The sequence below is a fragment of the Neolamprologus multifasciatus genome, chromosome 14 (genome assembly GCF_963576455.1).
Source record: "Neolamprologus multifasciatus chromosome 14, fNeoMul1.2, whole genome shotgun sequence".
In the NCBI taxonomy this organism is placed as follows: Eukaryota; Metazoa; Chordata; class Actinopteri; order Cichliformes; family Cichlidae; genus Neolamprologus; species Neolamprologus multifasciatus.
In genome coordinates this window covers 12,961,125-12,987,480 of record NC_140452.1, presented here as the reverse complement: position 1 = coordinate 12,987,480, position 26,356 = coordinate 12,961,125, and the positions used below count along the sequence as shown (strand labels likewise).

General features: G+C 38.5%; 1 protein-coding gene across 1 annotated transcript in view; it reads left to right on the top strand.

Annotated features, from left to right (window-relative positions):
• Positions 1-26,356, top strand: part of LOC146503678 (cell adhesion molecule 2-like) — a 166,001-nt gene that overhangs the window by 129,084 nt on the left and 10,561 nt on the right. The window contains exons 4-6 of the mRNA XM_085184324.1: positions 10,247-10,396; positions 20,221-20,373; positions 20,676-20,813. Of these exons, the coding sequence (XP_085040450.1) occupies positions 10,247-10,396; positions 20,221-20,373; positions 20,676-20,813 (441 nt within the window). The remainder of the gene's footprint in view (positions 1-10,246; positions 10,397-20,220; positions 20,374-20,675; positions 20,814-26,356) is intronic.

The following is a 26,356-nucleotide window of genomic DNA, read 5'->3' as shown; positions in this document are numbered from 1 at the left end:
TTTCGAGACTGGTACCTGGGCTTCTGCGCCTTTCATGGGCTTTTTGTCTGTTTTCTTTTGGACTGTTGCTGGGCCGCAGTGCTGTTGTTTTGTTCTGTTGTTTTGGGCTTTTGCTCCCTGTATTTTTTTTTCTCTGGCTCCGTGTGTTTGTTTCGTTTCGGTCCCTCCATCCTGTTCCCCCGCCGCCCACCCTGGTTGGGTTGTTTTTTGTTTTGGTGTTTCGGGTTGGGCTGAAGGGAGCCAGCCCTTTAGGGGGGGATACTGTTAGGATGCCTGGGTCGTTGACCCAGGGGTTTTGAGTTTATTATATTATTTATAATTTCTAGTCTTTGGGTTTTCGTTAGTCATGTCTTATGGTTTGTCTCTGTGTAATCCTTAGTTGCTGTCTCCCCTGTCTGCTATATCCCCGTGTCCAGTCAGTGTCTGTGTCTGCCCTGGTCCCACATCTCTGTTCCCTCTGTTGTAGTGCCTGCATGTGAGTCTGTGTCTTTTGTTCAGTCTGTGTTATGTGTTTCCTGTTTTACTTTGAAGGTCTCTGTCTTATCTCAGTGTGTTCAGTTTACGCTTCCTTGTCTCGTCAGTTCTGATTTGCCCCAGCTGTGTTTCCCTCCTGTTGTCCATTCCCTGATTGCTCCCTCTATGTATTTAAGCCCTGTGTTTCAGTTTGTCATTGTCGCGATCTACCGTTTATTTAGCTGTGTGTTTTTTCAGTCCTTCGGTGTAAGTTTATTTTGATATTTCCAGTTATGTTATATTTGAGTTTTACATTAAAGCGGTTTTGAGTTTAAGTTTTGTCTCCGGAGTCTGCACTTTGGGTCCTTCTTCTGCCTGCACACAGCCATCACATAACAGTTTTCTTTAGACCCTGGTCTCCCTAATGGAAACACAGATAGTTAAGGGTCATTCATCCTCAGTCAGTCCTAAGCACAAGTTTTATTTTTTAAAATGCAAAGTTTTAAACCTAAATGTTTTGTCTTCCATCCAACATTTGGAAACTCTAGGAACCACAAGGTATCTGGTCTGAGAGAGAAATGCTTCATTGGGATAGACAATACGAAAGAGGTTTTCCAATATGATTGAGCTATATATTAGGGGTGCAACGATACTCGTATCGATATTGAACTGTGCTTTACAGTGCTTTCGGTTTGGTACGCATATGTATCGAACAATACAAAAAATTTTATTTATTTTATCAACTTTTCTTCTGACGATGCTGTCTGTGTTGAGCGCTCAGTGGATCTGCGCTCGACTACTCCGCCTAGGCTGCACTGTCAAGCGCAGCTCCACTGAGCGCAGCACAAGCTAGCAGACAGAAGCTAGCAGACAGAAGCTAAGCTCCTTGCAACATGGCAAATTGAACCTCCCCCACCCTCATTCAGATCTGGCCTTTGGAACTATTTTGGTTTTCATGTGAAGTATGACCCTGAAGGTGAGCGCATCATGGACAAAAGTAAAATAGTATGTTGGATGTGTCATGCAATGCTCAATTACATGGGTGGGAACTACTGTGTTAGCGCAGTTTGCTCGACGCCGTTCAGCCCCACGCACGGGGCGATCCGCGGTAGCTTGTTAACGGAGATTTGCCGTGTTGTGGCGTTAACGTCATTTCAGATTAACGCTGACAGCACTAGTGGGAACACAACGAATATGACTGCACATTTACTCTGACAGCATCCTAGTGCAAAGACAAGTGGAAGCAGACAAAAACAACAAGCACGCATGCTACAAACTTTACCCGAGTCATTTAGACAGCTGTTAGCACATGATTCTCCTTATGGGGACCTGATATGTGTTAATATGCTGCTGAGAATATACCCCAGAAGAAGCGTATAGTATAGCTTTTATTTTGGAAAGAGCCATTTCTCTGTAATAAACTCTCTATTCCAAAGATGAGTGATTTCTCAATCAGATAGATGTATTATTTTATCCCTTTGTTGTTTCAGCAACATTAAATTTAAAAACTGTACGTTTGAGTTAAAATGTATATTTATAATTTTAAGAAATGACAAATTCAATATATATATATATATATATATATATATATATATATATATATATATATATATATATATGTATATGTGTATATATATATATATATATATATATATATATGTATACATATACATACATATATATGTATATGTATTTGGTTGAGAGGAGATTTCGGAAGTGATGTTAAAGTATGACACTGATTTAACAGTCTGAGCTTGTATGGCAGGACACCTCAGAGCCTAGGTGTCCTAACAGGGAAATCCAGTCATCTTTCATCTTGAGCCTGGTCTTAGCAACTGCCAAGAGCAGTGCCTGTGCTACTAAAGCTGCACTCTGACTCCTAAGAGGCCAAAAGTTCAGAGAATGTAGCTTGGGCAAGACCTTGATGCAGAAGTTAGGAACAAAATCTTATCATCAATCAAAAAAAAAGAGAAAGAAAGGAAAAAGAAGGGAATGGCTGCCAAAATGTCTGAAACAGGTTTGCTTTTCAAGTTTTGACCTACAACATAATTTTATTTAACATTTACACACTGTTAGTTAAAACCTTCAGTTCCCATTTAGCCTTTTCATGCTTTCAATCCTGAAAATAGCATTTCTTTCTGACTTAATTGCAGCATTAAATACATTTTCAAATAAAACACACACTGTTATGAAAGATCTTAAAGACTGTAAAGACGAGCGTGAGACAGGTCCTGTAGTTATGCTGTAATGTACCCTACCTGCACAGGAATCAAGGTCACTAAAAGAAAACATTTTCATTTCTATTTTTGCTACTCTCAGAGACACCTTTCATCTGTACCTTCTCTCAAATTAAATGATTCATAACTTTGAGTGGAATTTTTGAGGGGTCTTTTTTCAAATGTGTTTCCTTGATGTTTCGTGAAAAACACACATCTTAACGGAATATCTGTTTTTATCATCACCAAGAATTGCCATGAAAGGATTTTCTCCATAATCATCGAGATAAAAGCAAGGTTAGTAAGGAGGTTTAAATCAAGGCTGGGTGTCTTTAAAGGAGCCAGACTGGATTGTAAAATATGTGACAAAACCATTAGTCACTGAGTTATTTACAACAAAGAATATAGTTGGTGAAATCACCTCTGTGACCTCTTTGAAGAATTTAGTAGGTAAAATTTCAGGTTCACTGCTGTGACGGGGTATTTATGACAGCATGTATTCATTTATGTGGAGATTTTGCTAAGATGAGGATGAAAAGATTTTCCAAAGCAAGTTAAAGAGAACCTTATAGGATGTTACTATCACAATGTTTTTCTAAACCTTCACACTGACCCGGGAGCTGCCTGTATTCGTCTTGTGCAAGAGACAGCAAGCTGTTATTTTTTTGTTCTTTCCACCACCAAATACACCCCACAAGAGGTCTTCACAGCTTTTAATTAAATGGAATATTTTTACACTGCGGATATGAAACTTCCTTTTCTCTCTCAACATGGCGGCATATAGGCCACGCAGTTTAGACTTAGGCAATTAATTACAATTTTGTCAAGTGACAAGCATTAATTACTATGTTCCCAAGAGTATATTGTCTAGTTAAATAACATAAGCTTACAATGAGATTTAGGTTTTATTTAACATCTGTCTATTTATCTATCTGATTATCTGTCTATCCATCCAACATCATTTAATTTGACCTTTTGAATAGCAGCAAACAAATGTTTCCATTTTTGTTTTATAGCAATTTTATAATTATAATATGTTGATGTCTGAATGATCAAACACTTAAAATATAGATATATGCATAATTAGATCATCTACAGCCAGTGTTGGGGAGTAACGGAATACATGTACCGCCGTTACGTATTTAAAATACAAAATATGAGTAACTGTATTCCGTTACAGTTACCGTTTAAAAAGGTGGTATTTAGAATACAGTTACTTTGTTGAAATAAATGGTTTACACGGCGGTACTTCCCTGTTTCATATTGTGGCGGGTCAGGACTGTTTGGGTTTTGTTTGACAGCTACGTTCTGTTGTTCCAGGTGGCAGCGTTACGGTTGCCATGGTTACAGGGTGCCGCTCTCTCTCTGCGTGTTTCCTGGGTGAGAGAGCGCCTGTTGTTGTTGTTGTGCTAAGCTAATAGGCAGAATGCTACCGGCTTAATAAGTAAGCTATTAAGACTCGACTGTACACCGTGTTCGTGTTTTCCTCCAAAAACAATAAGTTCCGTTGGAGCAGCCTTTCAACGCCTCTCTCTGTCTCTCGCTAGCAAAGTTGACCCAGACAACAAAGTAAAGCTAGTTTTCGGCTACGAGCCCGACACGTAACCCACCGTATTAGCCAGAGGTCCCTTTACTACGGTTCGGAGCCGCGGACCTTCAGTAACAGTAATAAATCACACAGCAATAGTACATTCATGTAGTTGTAAACAGCATGATAATATATTAAGTAATCCAAAGTATTCAGAATACGTTACTCTCATTGAGTAACGTAACGGAATACGTTACAGAATACATTTTGGGGCATGTATTCTGTATTCTGTAATGGAATACATTTTAAAAGTAACCTTCCCAACACTGTCTACAGCATACATTCAGTTCTCACCATAAATCCGTGTGATTTGTAGACAAACTCTTACATAGCATTTTGTTACTGACATCACTCTGCAAAGTTACTGTGTCTCATTAGTATGCAGTGGGGTGCTCAGAACCCCTAAAACCTCTATTTGCAAAGAAGTTCTTGTAAAATCAAGCACCAGAGGTGAACTTATGGCTTGATAACTGCCGTTTATATGAAAATGAATACTTGTTTTCATTTCTTAATGAATGGAGGCATTTTTGCCACTGTTTTTTTTTCCGGAGTTATTTGTTTTCTTTTTATCCTGCCTGCAGTTTATAGTTTATTCTGCAGTGGTGTGCTTGACTGCTCTCCAGCCATTCATCAAGGCACTGCTTTCCATTATTTGGTGCAGTCAGCTGAAACTGAGAAAGGCTTTTGGGGTGGTATGGCTCATTCTTCCTCCACCAACTCTCTGTTCTCCCAGACAGAGACGTTTCTAGGCTTTTTCACCTTATGGCCTGGATCAGTGGTCGTTAGACGAATCAGTGAAATTATATATGCAGCACTGTTCTCCAATGATTTGGTTTTCTGACCTAGTTTCTAAGCATGTCATGATTTTCCATGAGTATTATATCAAAACAGTAAAACGAAATCTACAGAAATAGTGATAAAGGGCTCAATTTACATTCATCAGTGAACCGTCTTAATCCTCTATTTAAGTATAGTCACAAAGACTATCTTTCTCATATTCACATTTTCTAGATACCCACCCAGATCACAAGACTTGCAGAATCAATAACCTAAGTATCATATTCTTGGCTTCTAATATTGTCAGACTGAGATTCCATCAGGCTATGGTCTGGTCTGAGCTGCATTCTGATAACAGCATGAAAAGAGGCTGGCTGAGATGAAATGAAATAGTTTATTGCTAATGTACACTCAACAGCCAGCCATTCTGCACATCTGTATTCATATTTGTACTCTACACCTGCTGTACAGACCTCATCCCTCATAGAGATGAGAAGTACTTGCATCCAGCCTGTGTTTCAGCAGACATCTGTTCCTTTGGTTCCGCTTTAAAATCTAATCATCAAATATTTGTGTTTACAACGAAGACGCTATCCTCTCTCCCCATTTACATTTCTACCTAATTTTAGCTGTGCAGGTAAATATTTGATTCATGAGGCAGTGTCACTTGATTCTGCATGAAAGTTAATGCCATGGTTGAGAGATGTGTCAGCAGCATTCTGACTGTGTGAAGCACAGCAAACAACTTGACTAATCTTGTGTTTGCTGACATTGTGAGTGATGATCAGTGTCCTGGTGGCCCACCTGAATGTGGACCATAAGCTCTTGGCTCATGGTGATATTCCCGGTTTCAGCTTTTACTCGAGTGGCCTCTTCGCTTCAGCACAAATATATATATATATATATATATATATATATATATATATATATATATATATATATAGCTAGCAGATCCACATGATCGCAAATATATATATATATATATATATATATATATATATATATATATATATATATATATAAAAGCTATATTGCAAAATGGGAAAGGGCTACCAAGGGACCAACTGTAGTTTAAGAGGTAGGCCCATAAGCAGACTGATGCCTTAGAGATATTTTTAATTAAAGCAAGGTCACTATGGCAAAACAATAAAATCTTGGACTTTAATATAATAAATTTTGAGTGAAATGGGTTCACTCAGTTAAGGTTTCATTATTTTATGTTTTTAATCTTAACCTCCCTTTCTGCAGAGCTGTAGGGAGGCTGGATTGGAAAGCGGGGGAGCGAGAAGCACCCATGACATCAGATATTGACTTTTTTTGTTTGTTAACTTTAGCACTCCATGGTATTCTCACATAAAGAAGCAGAGTATCCAGCTTGAAAAAGCAAACATTAATGGTATTCATGTATCACAGGGCAGCAGTTAGTTTCATCAAGACATCTTGGGTCACTCAATCCTCACCTATTCACTGTCACGGCAGGCAGGTTGCATCCTGTCTGCTGTGAATATGTGCAAGCTGTCAACTGCCTGAAAATAACTATCCCCCTCTTTTTCAGTATAATACACCTAACCACTGAAAAAAGGATATAGCAATGCCCAGTATTGAAGTTCTTTAGCCTGCAGAGGTGAAAAACGTTGTGTTTAAAGGATGGCCTATCCTCCCCCAAAACATCTTGCAAAAGTGCAGGCTTATTCCTCATTTCATCACTGCACTTCACAGAGTCGTCTTGGATCATCAGGAGAGCAGACAACCTTAATACCTCTATTACTTCTACAGTTTGTTTTCATTCACTGGGAAATACAGCCATGACTCAACACAAACTACACATCCTTGCTTACTTTTCTCAATATCTTTTCTTTCATTCATTTGGAGACAGATAATACTTGACAGACAGACAGACTACTGGACTTTTTAGAATTTGACTCCAATAAACCTGTACCTTTGAAAAAAATGTTATGAAAGCTTCTGCTGTTTAAAAATAATTCTCTGTCTTTATTTCACTTCCCACTTCATATAGTCATTCTTCTAAATAACTAAATGCTCTGAAGCTACAGTTTTTTTTAAAGGGCTCCAATAATTATATCACTCTGTTTCTTATTTCCATCAAAGAAAAGCGAATACAGCCTTTGTGCTTGTAACGGTGTTTATCTACAAAGCATAATCTGATACTATGAAGATTCACGTCGATGTAGCTTGTACTTTTTTCCCAGTGTGTGCCTGTGTTCTTCTTAGGGAGATGTTCGATTAGGCATCTGTCTGTCCACTTCAACAGTGCAGTAGTCATTAGAAAAGACCCTGCACACCGATCATTTTACCTCTACTCAAGTGGAAGCTGCGATTACAAGGTCACCAGACTTTATTACCTTAAGTACAAAATGCACATCGCATTTTTCATTGTGCCATATATTTTATGCCTTGTTCCACTCATTCTTTAACTTTAGCAGATGCTATTAAAATGATGGGATTTTAGTAGAAGGGAAAGCAGTATTATCACTGTCATCACACCATAAGAGTATGGCTGAGACAGTATGCCTCAACGTACCAGGATCCTGAAACTGAAACAGCTAACTGCAGTTCAGCCATTACTTATTTATTTAGACCTGTGTTTTGTCAGCTGTAACGTGCTAAAATTCTTCAGAAATAGCCTATTGCAGGCTTTAACAGATATTAATTGAACAGTATCTAAATTCTTGCATGTTTTTGAAGACGGTTATAATAAGGTAATTACAAGAATGCTTAATTATTCTCCCTACCTTACCTTTAAAATCCTTCATGGATACATGTTGTTACACACACCTCTGTGCACCTGCAGTATGCTGCTGAACTATGCTTCTTTAAAGGTTAGTGTACATGGTTGCACAGGACAGTGTAGTATCCTTTTAGCGGTTTGTGATTCATTGACTTTCTAGAATATTGTTTGCCACTGTTCTGTAGAATTAAAGCCAGCCGCCCTCCACTCACAATCTCAAAAAAGAAAAAAAGAAGAAGAAGAAGAAATGATATACACTCTGTAGCTGGCACTGGGGATTATGTTTCCTCAGAAAGGACAGCATTTTCTCACTCTAGACTCCTACAGAATGTCAAGACAGTGGAATTTCATGAATTTATTAAGTAAAGATCAGTTAGCTCCAGTGCACCTGAACCATGAAAACATCACCAAAAACAATATTCACAGTATAGCCATACCTCTGAATATGTGAAAAGCCTTTATTGGCTTGACAGGCATAATTAAAAGAAATTTTAGGGGTTTTTTATGACTCGAACTGGGGTAAAACCTGAGGGACTGACAGTGATATTTATTACTGTTTGGGTTTTTACCTATTTTTATAGCATTCTCTGTGAATAGTGAACAGTATACTCTGGAGACATGCAGCAAAGCTACCGAGGAGATTGTATGAAGAAAAAAAAAGCTAAGCAGAAACTGACAACAACACCTCCACATGGTACCCCCCACACAATGTATTTGCATCAGCATTTTCTACCCAGCTGCATTTGAATTATTGTGATGATGGCATTTTTAAGTCACATTTCATTAGTAATTGGAGCAATAATAATAATGATGATGAGATTAAATGATGCAGCAAATCACAGTAATAATAGATGATAAAAGCCAATAATAAATGATAAATCTGTACAAATATCAAAGAAAGCGTTTTAAAAAGCATTTTGAGAAGTGTTACTGATTGAGCAGTGAGCAGGTAGTTGATCAATAAAGCCACTGCCACAATATTAAAATCAGCAAATGTGTGCTATTGCGTTGGTCCCTTTCTTGTTGTTAAAACAACTGGTGCTCCTATCAGAATGGACACAAGAGCTGTGGGGGTATCATGTGGTCTCCAGCACTGGAATATTGGTAGCAGGACCTTTAGATCCTGTCGATTAGAGGGTGGAGCACTGCTGGTGGAGACTGATGTGCCATTGCTTTTTCTGCAACAGACTTTATGCAGGATGCGTCAAGTTAACATCCACATGAATCCAAGCAACTAAGGTTTTCTATAACAACATTGCATTGCAACAGCATTATCAGTGTTATTCACCTCACCTGTCAGTGATTTTACTGCCGTGGCTGATGTATATGGTGTATATGTAATGTGTGTAATTTGGAATATTTTCCTATTACTATTTATAGTCAGCCTCACCTTCACCTCTTTCTGACAATAGTCTCCATCAGGACAATCGAGGTCAAGGAAGGTCCACAGACCTATGGCTGTCCCAGCCTTCTCTGCTCCCATGTGTGAGCTGGACTAATGAGGCAGACAGCTGCTCCCGTAGTTGAAATGTCCCTGTGGTGAACTGTACCTGGGAGAGACAATGTCACCTTCAAATTCAGGCACATTACTGTACTAATGGAAACCAAAGCAGACGTGTAAAATCAAGAGAAAAAAATGTGAAAAGATTAGCTTTTAGACAGTGAAATGTATCCAGGAAAAGGTGGTACATTAGTTTCAAGCATGAACTTGAAAGCTTTATTGCTTTAACACAATTTATCCTTTAAGGGTCTAGCCTGCTCAGGCTCATATTAGCCTACACTTTGTCTTATCACAATTCCCTACGAAGGAGTATTGTTTTAGACATCTGTTTCTGAAGCTTGGCAGAGTTCAATAAAACACAGGCGGGATAGAAATGCGTCTGCAATGTAATTAGGGGACTATGCTGAGACGACAAGTACAAATGTGGAATAAGAAGGTAAAATCCAGCAAGGCTGAGTGATTAGGCCTCATTTGGATGTCTTCTACACACTGTGACGAGCGGCTGTTTCAGGGCACGGCAGTCACTCGGATCGAAGGCCCACGGTGTCTAGGATTATGTGTCAATTTACCACCCAGCTGCAGCTATACACTCTACAGCAGAACATGACTACCTCTAATTAGGCCATGCTACCAATTAGAGCCCAGCAATAAGGAAGCAAGGAAAGCACTTTGGGAGATTAAAACCTACCATTGTTTCCACGATAAAACATCACTGTCTTCTACAGCTGTCAAAGTCTGGGGACCATGACAACCAGGCTCCCATTAAGCTATCTTTGGTTTACTGTGATGTAATGAAGACGTTAATGGAACTGGGCAATATGACAGAACATTAAGTTTGCAAGGTGTCAAGCCTGAAATGGTACATTAACGTGATTCTGTGAAAGGACAGTAAAAACTAGCCCAATACAGCAATCTATTCATGTCATAACCATGACCTCAAACTGTGTTTTATAATCCTACAGGTATCCTGGGTCAGATCCCCATAACTCAGAATGTGACGGTGGTGGAGGGGGCCACAGCCAACATGACCTGTCGTGTGGATTACAATGATAACACTTCCCTCCAGTGGTCAAACCCTGCACAACAAACTCTCTTCTTTGGGGACAAAAAAGGTAAGTAATACTCACAGGGAAAATGCTTGTGATGATTAGATAATGAGATAAAGACGTCTTAGGCAGATTATATTACAAGAGTCTTATTCATTAATTTTTAAAATTTGGAGCATTCAAAATTGCCCCTGCCTGCAAGCACGCTGTTTGACTGAACACGGGGAAAAAATGATATGAGAGAAATAAATACATTACTCGTAATGTTGAAGGAGACTATTAATGAATGTGTATCTCCATTGATGTCCCAGGGCACGGAGTAAGCAGAAATAGACTGCTTTTGAATTGCACTTTTGTAATCATGAAACACTGACAGTGTTGTTTACAGCACAGTAATGCCTGTGGATTGTAAGATGATTGGGCTTAATTAGTATTTTAGTTGCCCTACATTTGTAGAGCTGTTTGTATGTCACTCTGGAAAGGAAGTACAGTGTTGCAACCTTGTGAAACACGGCCTCAGCCAGAATGAATTATAATGTGCTCTCACCAGCCAAATCCAATTTAAAGGTGACAAAAAGTCTAGAGTTGATAAATTGGAATTGGGGTGAAAGGGAGTATAACATTGGACTGGTATGGAAGGGCTGGGGTGTTCATCTTTCAGTGTTTCTCACAGCATATTACCCATTTCATTTATAGTGTAGCTGCTAATACAATATCATTGGTTCAGTGATTGAAGATGAACTTTCCCTTTGAATAACAATTGATAAGAGGGAGAGATGCCAGAGTGAACCAGCAGAATGAGAGTCACAGTCTGGATTGAAGAAATACTTTCTCCCTCACAAGTGATTGGATTTAGTAATGAGGTCTAAGGTGTTTTATTAGATGAAATTGCTTCCAAATACAATTAAATGAAAGTTAACTGAATCTTAAACAGATACTCTTATGTGAATGGTGTAAATGTGACCAAAGGATCCGGTCTTTTTGGAGAGAATAATAGTTGTGGTATTTTAACATGTCAAAGGTAAAAGCCTTTAAAAAATCATTTGGAATGGATTTTAAATGTTTCTGATTACGTCACTTTGATATTTTCCATCACATAATGCAAATGTTTTTTCCCTCCCTAGATTACACAGTCTGACTGGCTGCATCATTAACAGTTAAGGGCAACAGCTGGCTGATAATATACATCAGCTAGTGCTGTAGCTCATGCTTATAAAACATCTTACAATGTAGAAATTCACAATATTTGATGGGGCGTTAGTTTAGGCCCAGTGGTCATGCATGCCAGTCGGCTATTAAGCCTGTGGAAATGGGAAACTGCAATTTCTGATAAAAACATTTTAAACACAATGGCATAGTGACACGACAACAATGATATTTTTTGTTTTCTTACCTTGAGGCAACTGTTGTTGTCTTTTGGTGCTATATCAATAAAATTATATTTTCACGTTTGACTTGTATTTCCATTGCAACTTGACTTTTATTAGACTTCTTAGACACCTATAGTTTCAAATGAACCAGATCATACCTGAAAAAGACTCTTCTTCATTAACAAGAGATGCGACGTGATGAATCAACTTCTTTTTTTAATTTAACATAAATGAAACCGCCTGACTATAATTTGTTCCTATCTCCTGTGAGTGCAGAGCTGCATCTACTTGTAAATCTGCAATGCTGTTGCTTTAAGCATGTAAGGAGAGCTTGGGGAGCACAATACGTGTGAGCCATTTTGCCCTTCTTGGGTAACCATTTATATTGGATGACAGAATCCTTTTCCTGAGCAATAAGGATGACAAAATGAATATAGTCCATTCAGCAGAGGTTGCCAGGGCTAAGTGTGGGAACACTTCCTCTTCATCTCCTACAGCCAAATGAAAAGCCTTATTGGCACAACAAATACGATGCCTGTGAGGCTATCAGGACAAACTGGAGGCGTGGAATGACACAGGCTTCATATGACGAACAGGGTGGGACACCTGGGAAGAAATCTCTGCTGTGCCAAATCACCAGTTAATTGCTTGGCAGAGGGCTGCAACTGTCCTTCTTCTGCCGTTTGTTGTGCCTTGTTGTAGAGCCAATGAAAAATGTTAAATTCAACCTTATGCTACCTTTCAGTCCAACAACTAGCTACAGACTGGTTGAGCTTGAGGCAAGCTGTTCTCCCCCTCTCATGAACAGCTGCTTGTGGACTGCTGTCACAGAGTAATTTAGATTTTTGTAGCCCTTCTTGTTTCTAGTGTTTAGATTTATGGCTTTCTTTTTTTACCTGCTGTTCTGATAAATATCTCCTTTCCTTTGTGCTTGTTGTCTTCGTGTGTTGTCCACCTCTGCATACTATAATCCTCTTGGGAATCCATGACAACATGGCCATATGTAACCATTTGAAGCTCATGCAAGTTCCCTTTATTCTCTCTTCACAGAGAGGATGGGGGGAGTTTGTCATTGTGCATGTGTAATCCGAAGGCGATTCAGCTTTCACCGCTTTTATGTGTGATTCTGGATGCATAACACATAGAAGTAATGATGCTATGAGGCATTTTTTTTAAATCTCTTGGTCATTCCCTCAAGCTTGGTATTAAAGATAAGGGCATGTGTCTGGATGTGTTTGGAGTTTGATCTAAAATTGTGCGAGAGGAAAAGGAGTATTAAAATGACCTTTTAAATTCCTTTGAGAAGTTATAGCAGAGTAAAGTGAAACAACTAAAAAAAAACTGACATTCCATATTCAATTGAGTTTTACTGCTGCTGGGTAAAGTAAGACAAAATCTGATCTTTGCCCGAGCTATAATTTGTTCCATTTTAATTCAGGTCTGACGAATTAGATTTTTTTTAAACTGCATTACAGCCAAGGACAAAGGGATTTCTGTGTCTTTCAAAAACACTGAATATCATAAATCTACTCCAGTTTAACAGAACTATATGTAGTGTGTGCAATGTCTTTGGCATTATTATTGACACTGTTTGTTTCAGTTACATCAGTTATGGACAGGAAAAATACTTCACTTAAAAAAAACACATCTTCCAAGGCACAGCTTTCTGATTAGCCACTCCTATGGTAAAGGTAAGTCATTTGTAATTGTTCACCCTTGCCAACATGGTTTACTGTTATTAGACGGCAAGCAGACGTGACCAAGCTGTATTTGGTGTTATAATACAAGTGATCACATTAAAGGATGCACTCTTGTGCTTCATTTTTGTGCATCATTTTTGGATCTTTTGGCTGATAATTGGGTTTTATGTTACTAGAATGAAAAACTTGATAGCATGCCAAAAAAATAGCAAAGATTTGGAACAATAAACACCTATGATCACTACTGTACTGTATTAAACTCTGTCTAGTTGCCAGTTAATGCTTTACTCTGGGATTTTAAGAGAAACCTTCCACTTTTTACACAAAAAAATATTTTTTCTTATCCAGTTAAATTAACATAGTCTTTTCACATTACAGATCGGCAGTACTCATAACCCTAACGCCAACATTAACATTATCATTTTATTATTAGCCATGGCCACTAGCCGCTACCCTAACAGTGGGCAAAAATAATAACTGTTTTAATGATGGCACTAATTATGCACAGTTTTTCCCCAGAGTGTCTGTAACTCATAGAGGCCTGGCAGTTTTACAGCTGCCTTGCCAAAGGAGTTTGAAAGAAACCATCAGGGGCTTTTGGTATAGGAGACCATCAGACAAAGTGCAACAACAACAACAATTTTGATCTCTGGAATTTTGGTTGCACCTTGTATAATTTTTCTTTGTTGTTACATCTCACACAACTTTCACATTTTGATTTGCATGATTACAAAAATGTCAGTCACAAAAAGCATTTTAATAATCAACTATTGTTAATTATTTCATGGTGAGTATTGTACTTAATCCCAAGAATACTCCAATTGACCTTTGGCTGATTTAATAACAACATGCAGCAAAGGAAGGATCACAACAGTGCATAATTAGATTATAAACCTACTGGGATTCCTTAAATGAAACACAATTCCAGCAGTGTATCATGCAAAAACTAAAACTTCTCTACACAGCGATGGTGTGACAAACCTGCAAAAAGGATAAAAGATTAAACAAGGCCTAGGTTGCAGGTAGGAACGAGACAGTGCAATTGGTCACAACTAAAGCGATATGTATTATGGGCGAGAGAGCCAATGATATCTCATCCTGTCCCATAACAGGCTCAGTTAAACCTTGAGATTGTTAACCTTGCTAGATTTCCACATCCGATCCATATGTGTTGGATTGTCTCTGCATATTTGTCTAAAGCTGAACACAGCCCTCTTCTTATTTCATGCCAGCTGGCTCTTTGGCACGCGCCTCCTCATCCATTATGAGCATCTGAGTCTTGGTTGATTGTTGCCACCTCACAGGCTTCAGACAACACTAAGGCAAAGACCAGCATTCAGACAAACCACAGACCTGAGACAAGGGAGACAGATAGGCTTAATAGCTAGGCCAATGCATCCTTCATTTATTAGGCTGATTAGTGGTTACTGAAAGCGAGCAGCTCTGTGGTGAGTTGCCACAATGAAAAAAATTGATTTAGACCATATGTCTTTTGTAGAATTATCCCTTTCATATGCTGCTGGAGTTTAAAATTACTATTCCTGAGCAGGGCAAATGAGAACAGAGCTGTCTTTTACTGTCTTCATTATGATTAACTTCACTTTTGGCTTCTGTGAGAAAAGGATAAATGTAAGCAGCAGGGTTGTAAAGAATGGTAATGACATCTGTGAGGCATGCAGAATGGAAACAGAATATTTTGTCAGATATGGGAAATATGAATAATGCAATTAATGGAAAGCTAGTGCAGGTTGCATGTCAAAGGCAGATAGCAAATTGCTAATTTGATCTACAGCGCGTGGAGCAATGTAGAGCAATACACGGCATATACATGCCATAGCAGATTGTTAAAGACTTCTCCCCATTTCAGTTCCATCTCTCAGAAGTTCATGGTTCTTCATTCATGACATTTAATTGGGGCATTCAGTCTGGATCATAAAGGTCACAAAGCAAAATTGATCTTAATTGGCTTGTAGTAATCAAAATGCTGTTATGTGCTAAATGAATGCTCTAATGTGAGCATTAAAACATTCATTAGCTTGAGAGAATGAAGGATAATTACCAAGGATGCAATTACTGGAGTGAGCACCAATGAAAGCCCACTTAAGCCTCCATTCTAGAAAACACATATTTGATGGTGTGTCTGTTATCAGCAACTGAGTGACACTTACCTTTAAAATTCCAATTGAACTACATATTATTATTAGTCTCATTATTGCTATTACAATTATTATGACTGTAGTTCTGTATACTTCAGTCATAGACTTAAATTATAAGATAAAATAAAAGACATAAACAAACAAACAAAAAACATTTAAGTAAGATGTAAAAGATTAAAACATAGCACGATGTTAACTTCATAAATGTAAATGTCACATAACATTTTTCCTAATTTTCTTGGGGAACTAATTTTTACAGGTGACGAGACATAGATTTGCTGTTACCAGTGTAATTGGCAGCAAACATTTAAAAAGTGCCTCATGGCCACAACTAATGTATTTCTTTGGGGACTAATGGGCTTTTAAGTGTACTCCTTTACCTCTGGCTTCACTGAAATGTGAATCTACCATTAGGGCACTCAACACTCAGCTAGGATCACTTCTGTGCACAGCTACTCTTCTATGCACTAAATGATGATCTGTGCCACACTGCACTCTAATGTATAAAAGCTACTTTCAGGTGCTCCCTTATTCACAAGGGGTCACCACAGCAGATGGTGCCACATGTTTGATTTGGTACACCTGATGCAACCTCAAACGGATTTGAGCCTCCTCCTGGTCTCAGTCCAGTGAACTTTCATTTGTTAGCTAAATATGTAAATCACTGTACTATGAAACCTCTCATGTGTAACTTATATTATAAGTATTTAGTGTAATTATCTGTTGTATTTAAAGGCCCTTAGAAGTTTAAAGCCCAACTGAAAGAAGTGAAAAGACTAAATTGTAAACTATTACAATTATATAATCCTGCTTGGTACTTGTTTTGGTCAGGATTTAATCTGGAGAGACTGACAGGATAGATGGAGGAAATTCCACAGTGCACGATCAAGTTAAAGCTAGTTAGTTGAGAAATGGACAAAAATATATTAAATCTCATTATTCACTGCATGAAAAAGGTACGCAACATAGCTGCTGGAAAAATTCCTCCCTCTTTGCTTAGCTCCCTCAAGTGCCGGAAATTAGTCCAATTTGAGCAGCATCTGCTCTGTGGGATCTTTGAAAGCACGGGCAATGACAATGGCCCTTTGGAACAAGGCTCTTTCCTTTTCTTAATTGCAGCCACATGTGTTGTGGGAAAGAGCCCCCTGCCTGCACCACTATAGACCTGGAAGACATCCAGATTCGCCCACACAGTCACCGAGCGTGCACAGCTAGCAGCAAACACACTCTAATTGCAAAGAGTGGAGCCCCTGGCTGGAGAACGGGTGGGGGTTAGTTGCCAGGATCCTGTGTTCTCGCTTAAGGAGAGCTAGTGCTTTCACATTTCAGCAATAGCTCAAAGTGGTTACAGGCCATTCAAAAAAGGCCAAATGGGGAAACAGTACACATGTAACATGTTTTGGCTGAACCCAAGAGCCATCAGCTTCCAAGACTAATGAGTAGATGTGGAATCTCATTTAATATCAGAACTGTCGGTGGATACTTAATTGTTTTGAATTAAAAACATTTTAACACCCCTCAGTGTTGTGGAAACGTGAACGCCATGTGATGATTGCTCTTCGAGGTACTTTTATTTTTAAGGTCATTGCTATTCTAACCAGACCGTCTGTTCTTTTTATGTGTGTTAAAACTGGGCATCAAGTTATAGTTTCATGTGTTAAAACCATTTTTGGAACATATTACCTGCAGGTGATATTCAGTAAAGTCTGCCTAGATTGTCAAAAGTAAATATCAAAAACTTTGGTTATGCCCATTGACCTCACTTTGGTCTTCCACTGGTATGGTTGGTAGTGCGAAGGACTGTCAGGGAAACGAGCCAAACATTACTTTGCATCAAAAGGGCAAAGCAACAGCATTCCCTGCCCTGAGGGAGAACTTGGGTGTCAGTTTTACTGATTTGAGACAGCCTTGGTAAGGCCTCCATCGCAGAAGACGTACTGCTGCCATGCTATTAAGCTGCCATCCTGCAAGGCTGGAGCATACACAAGGTCAGGGTGCAGATTTATGTTTGTGCCTTAGCAGAATGAACAGCGCAAGAGCTATCTAGGGTTTGGGGGAAATGAACCTTTTCATCACATTGATTTCCTAAAGCACCTGGAAAAAAGCTTTGTCAGCCGTTGGCATTTGGGTCTGATTGTGACAGATCTGGCCACATTCTAGGCCTCCAGCCTGGATTGGATTCTGGTAGTATGGTTTCCTGGCTATATGCCGTTTGAGTAATAGATGACCCCTGTCTTTGGGTTATTCAAACCTTTGTACATCTCATTCTATCAATATGTCATTGACCCATGTGTTGTGTAATACCAGTGAATGTCTAACAAAAATGCATCAGTCATGACCATCTTTTATTCAACTATAAGTTGTTTGCCAGCTTTTGCGTGGGTTCAGCCTATCAGAACAAGTATTTTGGCTACTGACATTTAGATATATTTCAATTCCGAATAGTAATATGGTGTCGTGCAGAAGATACAGAAAATGAGCTGTATCCAACTTGGTCCTTTAAATGTCATTTGAAATTATCACTGGTCTCTACTGTACTTCGGTCACTGTTTGGTATTTAAACTGATAGCCTACATCTATTGAGTAGCAGACTTTGTTAAGAGGTTGGTTTTATTTCCACTACGTAATTTTTGCGAATAGCAGTCTTAAATTTAATTGTCAGAATCCAACAAAATTGTGGTTTACCAAAGAAATATAAAGAAAGTCCCCCTTGGAGTATAATAGAAATGATTGTTACTGCATTTGTTGAAAATATGTGCAAATAAGCCACTGTGGAGTTCTAAGGGTGCTAATGGTGCAGATTGGAAGGAGGCTAACTAATCACCATGGAGAATCAGCATTTTTAATTACTCTTGTCGCCCGTGAAGAAACATAATTTCAAACTGATCGTAGCTGCTGTGGTAAACCACGCATTATTCTGTATTTAAACACCCAGATTGTGTGCTAGACGTAATTTTAACCAAAAAACACCAGCTTTCTCTGACCAGTTCCCTTTTACATAACAACAGCAGACCATTTATCGTCATCTCAGAGATGCTTTAAGGAGCAGGGGGGTTAAGAAGAAAAGTTGGCCTGTTTCTTCTGACTTTCCTCAGTGCGTTGAAGAGATGGAGATAGAGGGATATGGGCCAGGGGAAGACTAGTACTGTATGTCATCTTGTTGAAAGCTTTGATCCTCCCAGCCCGTACTGCCATATCTTTCAAGTTCCTGTACAGTGTTTGCTTAGACCCCATAACCTCTCCAATGTATCCATCCACCAAAGGGTTTGCTGTTTTCTGCCAGAGCCTCTGGGCATTTTCAGGCTCTGTAGTGAGGATGCTTAACTACAAAGAACATCAGGCAGCTTTGTTTCAGGATGCTGTTTGCTACAGTAAGACTATCAAATGTTTGTATTAAGCCCTGTAGCACATAATAAGCTTGCTGTCTGATGGCACAGACAGCAAGCTATTAAATTTTAATTCTTGCTTGAAGATTGTTTTTATTTACACAAGTCCTTATTCTTGGATTACAAAAAGTCTCTAGTAAGAAACTTCTTAGGGGCATCAATGTCTTTTTTTTCCCCCCTCTTTCGTTTTTTTAGCTTGTGTGATTACACGATAATGATCATCAAATTATATGGTGTAATTGAAGCTGAAGAACAGCATTGTTGATAATGAACTATGCCTGTGTAAACCTAATAACCACTTCACACTTCACCCAATCTAATTTAATTGTGTATCACATGTATGCTGTGTATGTTTATCACTAAAATCAAATGGAAATAACACTGGTGATTAATGATTTTTATATAGATTTGCTCTTTATCTGATAGGTCAGCGCATTACATTGGTCACAATGATTAAATCCTAATCAGCACCTATTCCTGCTGCATTTTGCCAGGTTTTGCCTGTGTAGTACAATTCAATAGAGTTCAAATTGCTTCAAATGAAAAAGGGTGCAGGGAAAGCGCTGGCCAAGCCTCGGGGGACTGAGGATTAAGAATGTGCAATTTATTCAATGAAGGGCACTTTCCTTCCTGCCCTCTGTGGTTGGTCGCTTGTCGGAGCAGGTGATTTTGAATTTGAAATTGTATAGAAGATGACATGAACAAGATCACCTTTTTAACCATAGATATGTTTCTATGGGTTGGTCAGGGTGCGATCTACCCATTGCTTTTGTCACTGCTCATGTGTACAACACAGTCCTATCAGTGCAAAGATCTGAAAACATGTCCATGTCAGTATCAAAATTTTGCCTTTTGCACTGTAACTGTTACACGTCTCTGAGCACAAGCAGAGGCAGCTGCTAAAAGTGTAAATGATTACCCTCCAAAATATTTTAATCTCAGACTGTATTTTTTTCTATCGCTACGCTTCAGTGCGTCCCATGGATGCCTACTGTATTCTCGTTGAATGTGAATAAGCCTGTCAGCCTAGAATGGAAATCAAAAGAAAATGTTTCAAACCACTGGCCACAGTATGTGTTTGCAGCATTTGACAACTATTAGAAATAACTGAAAGCACAGTGTATTCTGCCTTGTTCTGGTAAAGGTCATCTGAATTTCATAGTACCTCTACACGTTTGCGGCCCTCACTGAAATTCAGTGTGCATTTGCTCATTAGTTAACTGTACGTCTTCTTTCCTCTGCCCTCTATGACTCTTTGTGTCCTCTTTTCTTGCATAGCTCTGAGGGATCACAGAATTGAACTAGTTCGAGCCTCATCACAGGAGCTCACCATCCGAATCAATGACGTTAGCCTGTCAGACGAGGGACTGTACACTTGCTCGCTCTTCACGATGCCTGTCAGGACCACCAAGGCCTTTCTCACTGTTCTGGGTGAGCATGTGCATTTTGGTGAAGTCTCCATAGGTGAATTACTTCTCAGAAAATAAACACCTGCACATGCTTTTAGGTTCTGACATTAAAAAACTGCATGACTGTAACATTGTCTGCTAGATGAAAAATAGTAATAATAAAGTTAAACTATCTTGTAAAGAAAGATTGATATCTGAAATAAATTATTTTTGTTGCTGTTGTTAGAAGAAATCCACATAGAATTCCCACTGAGATATTACTCAATGTGCATACAGTATTCTTTTAGTTGTTAGATTGTAGATTTACATTTCTGTGCACTGCAGGAGTGCCAGGACGACCAGAGATCACAGGCTTTACCAAGCCAGCAATGGAGGGGGACGTAGTCACTCTCACGTGCACCACATCAGGCAGCAAACCAGCTGCTACCATCCGATGGTTCCGAAATGACAAGGAGGTCCAAGGTAAGTGTGTGGAGTGGATTTAAGAAGCCATTGTATTCTCATTGTACTCTCTGTCCATTTCTATCTGTTAGTAGGTGTTCTTACCGTCAGCTCACTCCGGTGCTATATTTCTTTATGCTAAAATATTCATGCATTTTTCCCGTGGCTGTATTTCAATAGTTCTATGAGTTGCATGGTGCATTATCAGCAAGGCTATTGTACTTGGAAGCTGTTCACTAGCTAACTTTTATTGATTCTAATTAAAAGTTAACTGTAAATTTAAAAAAATCTCTGCATTCAGTTCATTGTCATAGAAATGAAATTAAAGATGCATTCAGTCAGTCGCAACAGCATCCAATACAACAGTTCTTAAAAAATATAAAAATGTCAAATCTAACGTTTCTTCTTGGGCTTCAGTAAACAAAATTCCCAAAAATGCCGTTTCCTTTGAAATAAGACAGAAAAAGAAAATTTTAGAAACCCATATGTTTGTGTTTTGCTGAATATTTTATACAGTATATCTAACATATTTTCACAAGCTTTTAAATTTCTTCTTTTGATTGAGTGACTCCTCCATAAACTGTACAATTACTGTATATTTTGATTTTAAGACAAAGAAGTTATAATTGACTGAATCGATCTATTGCATTTCAGCTGTCTTTTGCTAATTGATTGGCAAGGAAAACCAGTTAAGAAGGGCACAAGAATGTGTAACAATACAAACCTGGAAAAAGCAGATACCTAATTTAATCCAACTACCCCACTGAAACAGTGCAATATCAGATGGTAAACCATGATGTGCAGTGATTACAATAAACCAGCAGAGGTTTTCAGTGGTTCCACAGAATCAAGCTTTCACTTTCTTGTACACTGCTTTCCAAACTCTTTGAAACTCTGCACTTTGTGTTGTATAGCTTTTATCACCTTCTTACTTCTGATTTTAAGAAGCACAGGGAAGACAAAACATTAAGAAATAGGAGTGGAATGTTTTTCCTCAATTTGATGGCTGAGATATGCTGTTTGGAGCTCTTTAATGTAATGGAGCCTGCTGTGGAGGCTCAGTGTGACAGTTGCTCTTTATTGAAGATTTGCACCAGAGAGCTTTTTCTTGGTGGTTCTGTCTGTGTCTGGCCAACATGGCATGATGATTGATGGGAGAGGGGCTGGGATATGAAGTTTTCTTGTTGAAATGACATGCACGTAGATTCCTGAAAGGCTAGTGGAGAGCTGGCACACAGCATCACAACCAGACTTGCTGTCCGTCTCAAGATGCAGTGAGAGATGAGATGATATTTTTGTGCTTTATGTTTTAGAATGCACTTAAATCCTTAAAGCCTAAAAGCATATAATCTTAGGATATATGGACATGTGCACATAAGCCGAGTATAAAAATGCAATCGAGCAGAGTTCAAAGAGTGATGCATGCAAATATCAGGATAATACCTTTTGCTGTGATATAAAAATTCAATACCTTATTGTTCAGCGGGGTTTCACAAGCAAGCATAAAGTAAAGATAAAATGAAAAAAATCCCATTATTTATATGTGATATAGAAAATGGCATTTAAATATGTAGAAATTGTGCATCTCTAAAAACGATCCTGTGCCCCCAGTCTGCCCCAAACTGGTATGTTGTATACAAATGTGCTTTTATTAGTTTTACTGGCATACAGTGGATTTTATGAAGTCGCTTGGGCAAACACATCAGGAGCGTTGCATCTCCAAGTCAAAGAAAAAAAAGAACATAGCAGAGACTGGAGGGCTTGACTTAAAAACTTCATTTCCATGTCAAAGTGTCAAAGACAGGGAATGTCAATCAGTGCTCTGGATCCAAGTCTTTTGTAGGTGTGGCTTTAAAGCTTTCTTTAGCGAGTATGTTGTGGGAGCAGCATGTTTTGCCATTGGTTCTTCTGTGGAAGATCATTGCCGCCAGTGTCTGCTGTCAGTCAAATCTATCCCCACTGGGGGACCAGTCTACAAAGCTCTAAGACGACAGAAGGTGTAATAGCAAAAACATGTCATATTTATTTCATGCTCTGATGATTTGTTTTTCGACAATTTATATTAGAGGCACACAGCATTACAAACCTCAAAATGCAACTGTCATCTAGTGTCAAATAATTTGTTTACAGAGTATAGAGTCATACAAGTTACTTGTGTCGCTGAATGACAGCTAGACTTCAAATTGTAATCTATTGAGAAAAAACCCCGCCCACTGTTACTCTCTTTGCATACATAAAGTTATCCTTTTTCCACAGTGAATTTTTCTATTTGGCATATTAGACACTTAAATTGTCCAGCTATCCTACAGTACAGTTCGACAATACATTTCTGTCCTCTATTTTAAATTAGTACTCGCTTCTTGTTGAGCAAGTTTTACTCATTTCTTATCCATATACCTTTCTTAGTATATAAACAGTGTCTGCAGCAGCGGTTACTGTAGAAAAGAGCAGGGATTGCAATTTCTAGCCTTCTTGTGGTATCAGGGATATATTTGTATAATTGTGCTATCGTCTTACTGACAAAAACTGACAGCTCAGTAGTACACAGTGAAATGTATATCTATCATATCAGTTTCATCTTTAGTCATTTATTTATTAATTTTGTCCCCTTTCCTCTACTTTCCCCATTCCTCTCACAATTATCTCACAAGAGCCCTGACAAGGAAGCAGTTACCATTTTTTTAACACCTGTGGCCATCAAGGCTGTGTGTCGCTTCATATACTAAAATATGTTTCCTATATAGTCAGTGTCTCACTGCCTAAAGTAAGATACGTTTTAAGAAAAGTGTTTAGAGTTATTTTCAGTGCTTTTCCTTAAGTCCAACATTAGACCTGACTGCTTTTTTACTCATTACCAGTGTTGGTCAAGTTAATTACTAATTACTGATTGCTTCTCCAAAAAGTAGTCCTGTTACTTTACTTATTACCTATTTTCAAAAGTAATTAGTTACTTAGTTACTTTTCAAAAACATGATATGCAGCCTGAATACGTAATAAAGCAATAGATCTTTCAGCCCAATTCTATTTTTTATGGATAATCCATCATATAAAATTGAATCAAATGAAAAGCCTCTTTTTAAAAATTGTTTTTATGAGTTTTAATCTTTTGATTTTATGCACATTGCATTAAGCAAAAATATAATTATATGCAACAGTCTTTGACTTGAAGAAATTCTTTAACATTTAAACCTATTTTCTGCATATTCCAGCATATACAATAAAATAATGTTTTGTGTTCACACTCACTCTTTCAAATAGACCAAAGTAAAACACAGCAAAAAATAAATAAAATCCTGTCGCTCTTAAAGCTATTTTCACCTGTTTAGCAGGAGTGGGGCCGATGGAGGTTTGCAGCGGTCATGTCAGTGGAGAATTCCGGGGGTTTCTCTGTGAATTTCACATTCCCGTGGCGGCTTGCTAGGTGCTTGCTCAGATTTGAAGTTTACTTTTTAATGTCACATGTGCTTACGTCATTGTCATGAGACACTCTCACAAACAAAATCACAACGGTTTAGTAACGCAGTAATGCAGTGTGTTTATGGGAAAGTAACAGTAATCTAATTACTTTTTGAAATAGTAATCCCTTACATTACTCATTAATCGAAAAAAGTAATCAGATTACTTGTAATGTGTTGCTGCCCATCTCTGCTCATCAGAATGTGAAAGGATATAGTACGTATACCTACCGATCTAAAGCGAGATGACTTGAGAACAGGCTACATTTTTTTTGCCCCAATTTTAATATTAATTGGTGTTTTTACATTTTTAATCACTTATGATATTAGATTAGATTAAAATCTCATTTAAAAACTGAGCTCCTTAGCTAATTAGCCCAGTTGTGTGGTGGAACCAAAATACAGCATAGCACCCTCACATTCCCAGTCACTCAGAATTTACACTCTGAGCTAGAGGATCACTGGCTGTCAGCTCTTGTAAGACTACCTATATTCTGTCTATATGTTCTGTGCTATTCACTAAATAGCTGAATGCATCAACATATAAACTACCTAATAATATTTTTTGTGCACGCAGTGTGACAAAATAATCTGTAAAAGGAATGTAATTAGTAAAAGTATTAAAAGTAAAACCAACAATCACTACAGACTGATTTGTGGCCAGTATTTGTTATTTGTGCATTTTAACTATAAATTTCATAACTTTTATATTCATTTCACCCTAACTGTTAGGTTAGATGTATGGATGGATGGATGAATGCTCATGTTTGGCCAATTATTGATTGATCATTGATCCAGTAGTGCAGCCAAATTATGCACTCATTTACACCGAGATAATCCAGTACAGAACAGACTAAGCTGTCATGGAGCACTACTTGTGTAGACTACACCTAAGACAGGAAGTTCAGTGACACCAACGCACACCTACTCCAATTTAGAATCACCAGTTGACCTAACATGCTTGTCTTTGGACTGAGGAAGCCAGAGCATGATGACGGAATCAACACAGGCACAGGGAGAACATCCAAACTCCACACAGAGTATATAAGGTGAAATTATATTACAAACACGTAATCAATCAGTGGATATTAAACTGTGTAGTGTCAATGAATATAATGTATACGAATAAAAGGACATGTTACTTCTGGTTGGTGGGCACACATGGCTTCTCTACATTTCCATTGTTGGGGCTTATTTACTGCTATCCTAAGCTTGAGCAAAATGGGTAACTCAGGTAGCAACATTTAGAGGAGGAATGTCACAGTTTATCTGTTCCAGGCTGGGTCAAAGTTTAAATTCTTCCTTTATTTAAAGGTTTACTAAAGTTTGTCTAAGTCTATATATTGGCCCCAGGCCTGTGTGTCATGGGAGACACCACCAAGAACATTTCCCAACAACCCACCACTGAGGATCACTAGACCACACGAGCCTTTCTGCTACAACAAGGCTCGGATCCAAGAAAGTACTTGGATCGGGAATAGCCACTTGGGTGGAGGCCCCAGGGACAATGTGAGACGTGCAGAAGGGATTAGAACTCCCAGCTAGCCTGAGACTCACTAGCTCCCTCTGAAGGAGCAGGAGGGAGTTGCTGGAGAGAAAAGAATACCTGGTCATCTTAGGCCTCTATTACAGCTGTGACCCTGAAGTGAAAGAAGTATTTTGGAGAATGAATGAGAATGAAGAAATAAAAACACCAAAAGAAAATGATGACTCCAAAAGCCCCCCAAAAAAGCTTAATTTAAGTTAGTACTATAAATTACTTCATTAGCAATTAAATAGAGAAAAGTAGTCACAGAGTAAAAGACAAAATCAGTCCAAGTTCAAGGTTCATCTGCCTTTAATTTTTCCAAGATATACCTCAGCATATCAGTTAAGGTCATAGAAAAAAACACCAGAATCCTGTCACCGACACACTTTCTTGTTAAAACAGACACTGAGGTGGTGCTTACAGGAGTGCCTCCAGTTGCCTGAATACAGCTTTACTGGCCTCTTGGGGTACTTGTTCAAAGCAAGCACAATTGGGCACATTCCCATTCTTACGAAAGCTACCTTAGCGTGTTCTCTGGCAATGCTAGCAGCCGCCTTAAAAGAGACTGACAGTTCCTCTGT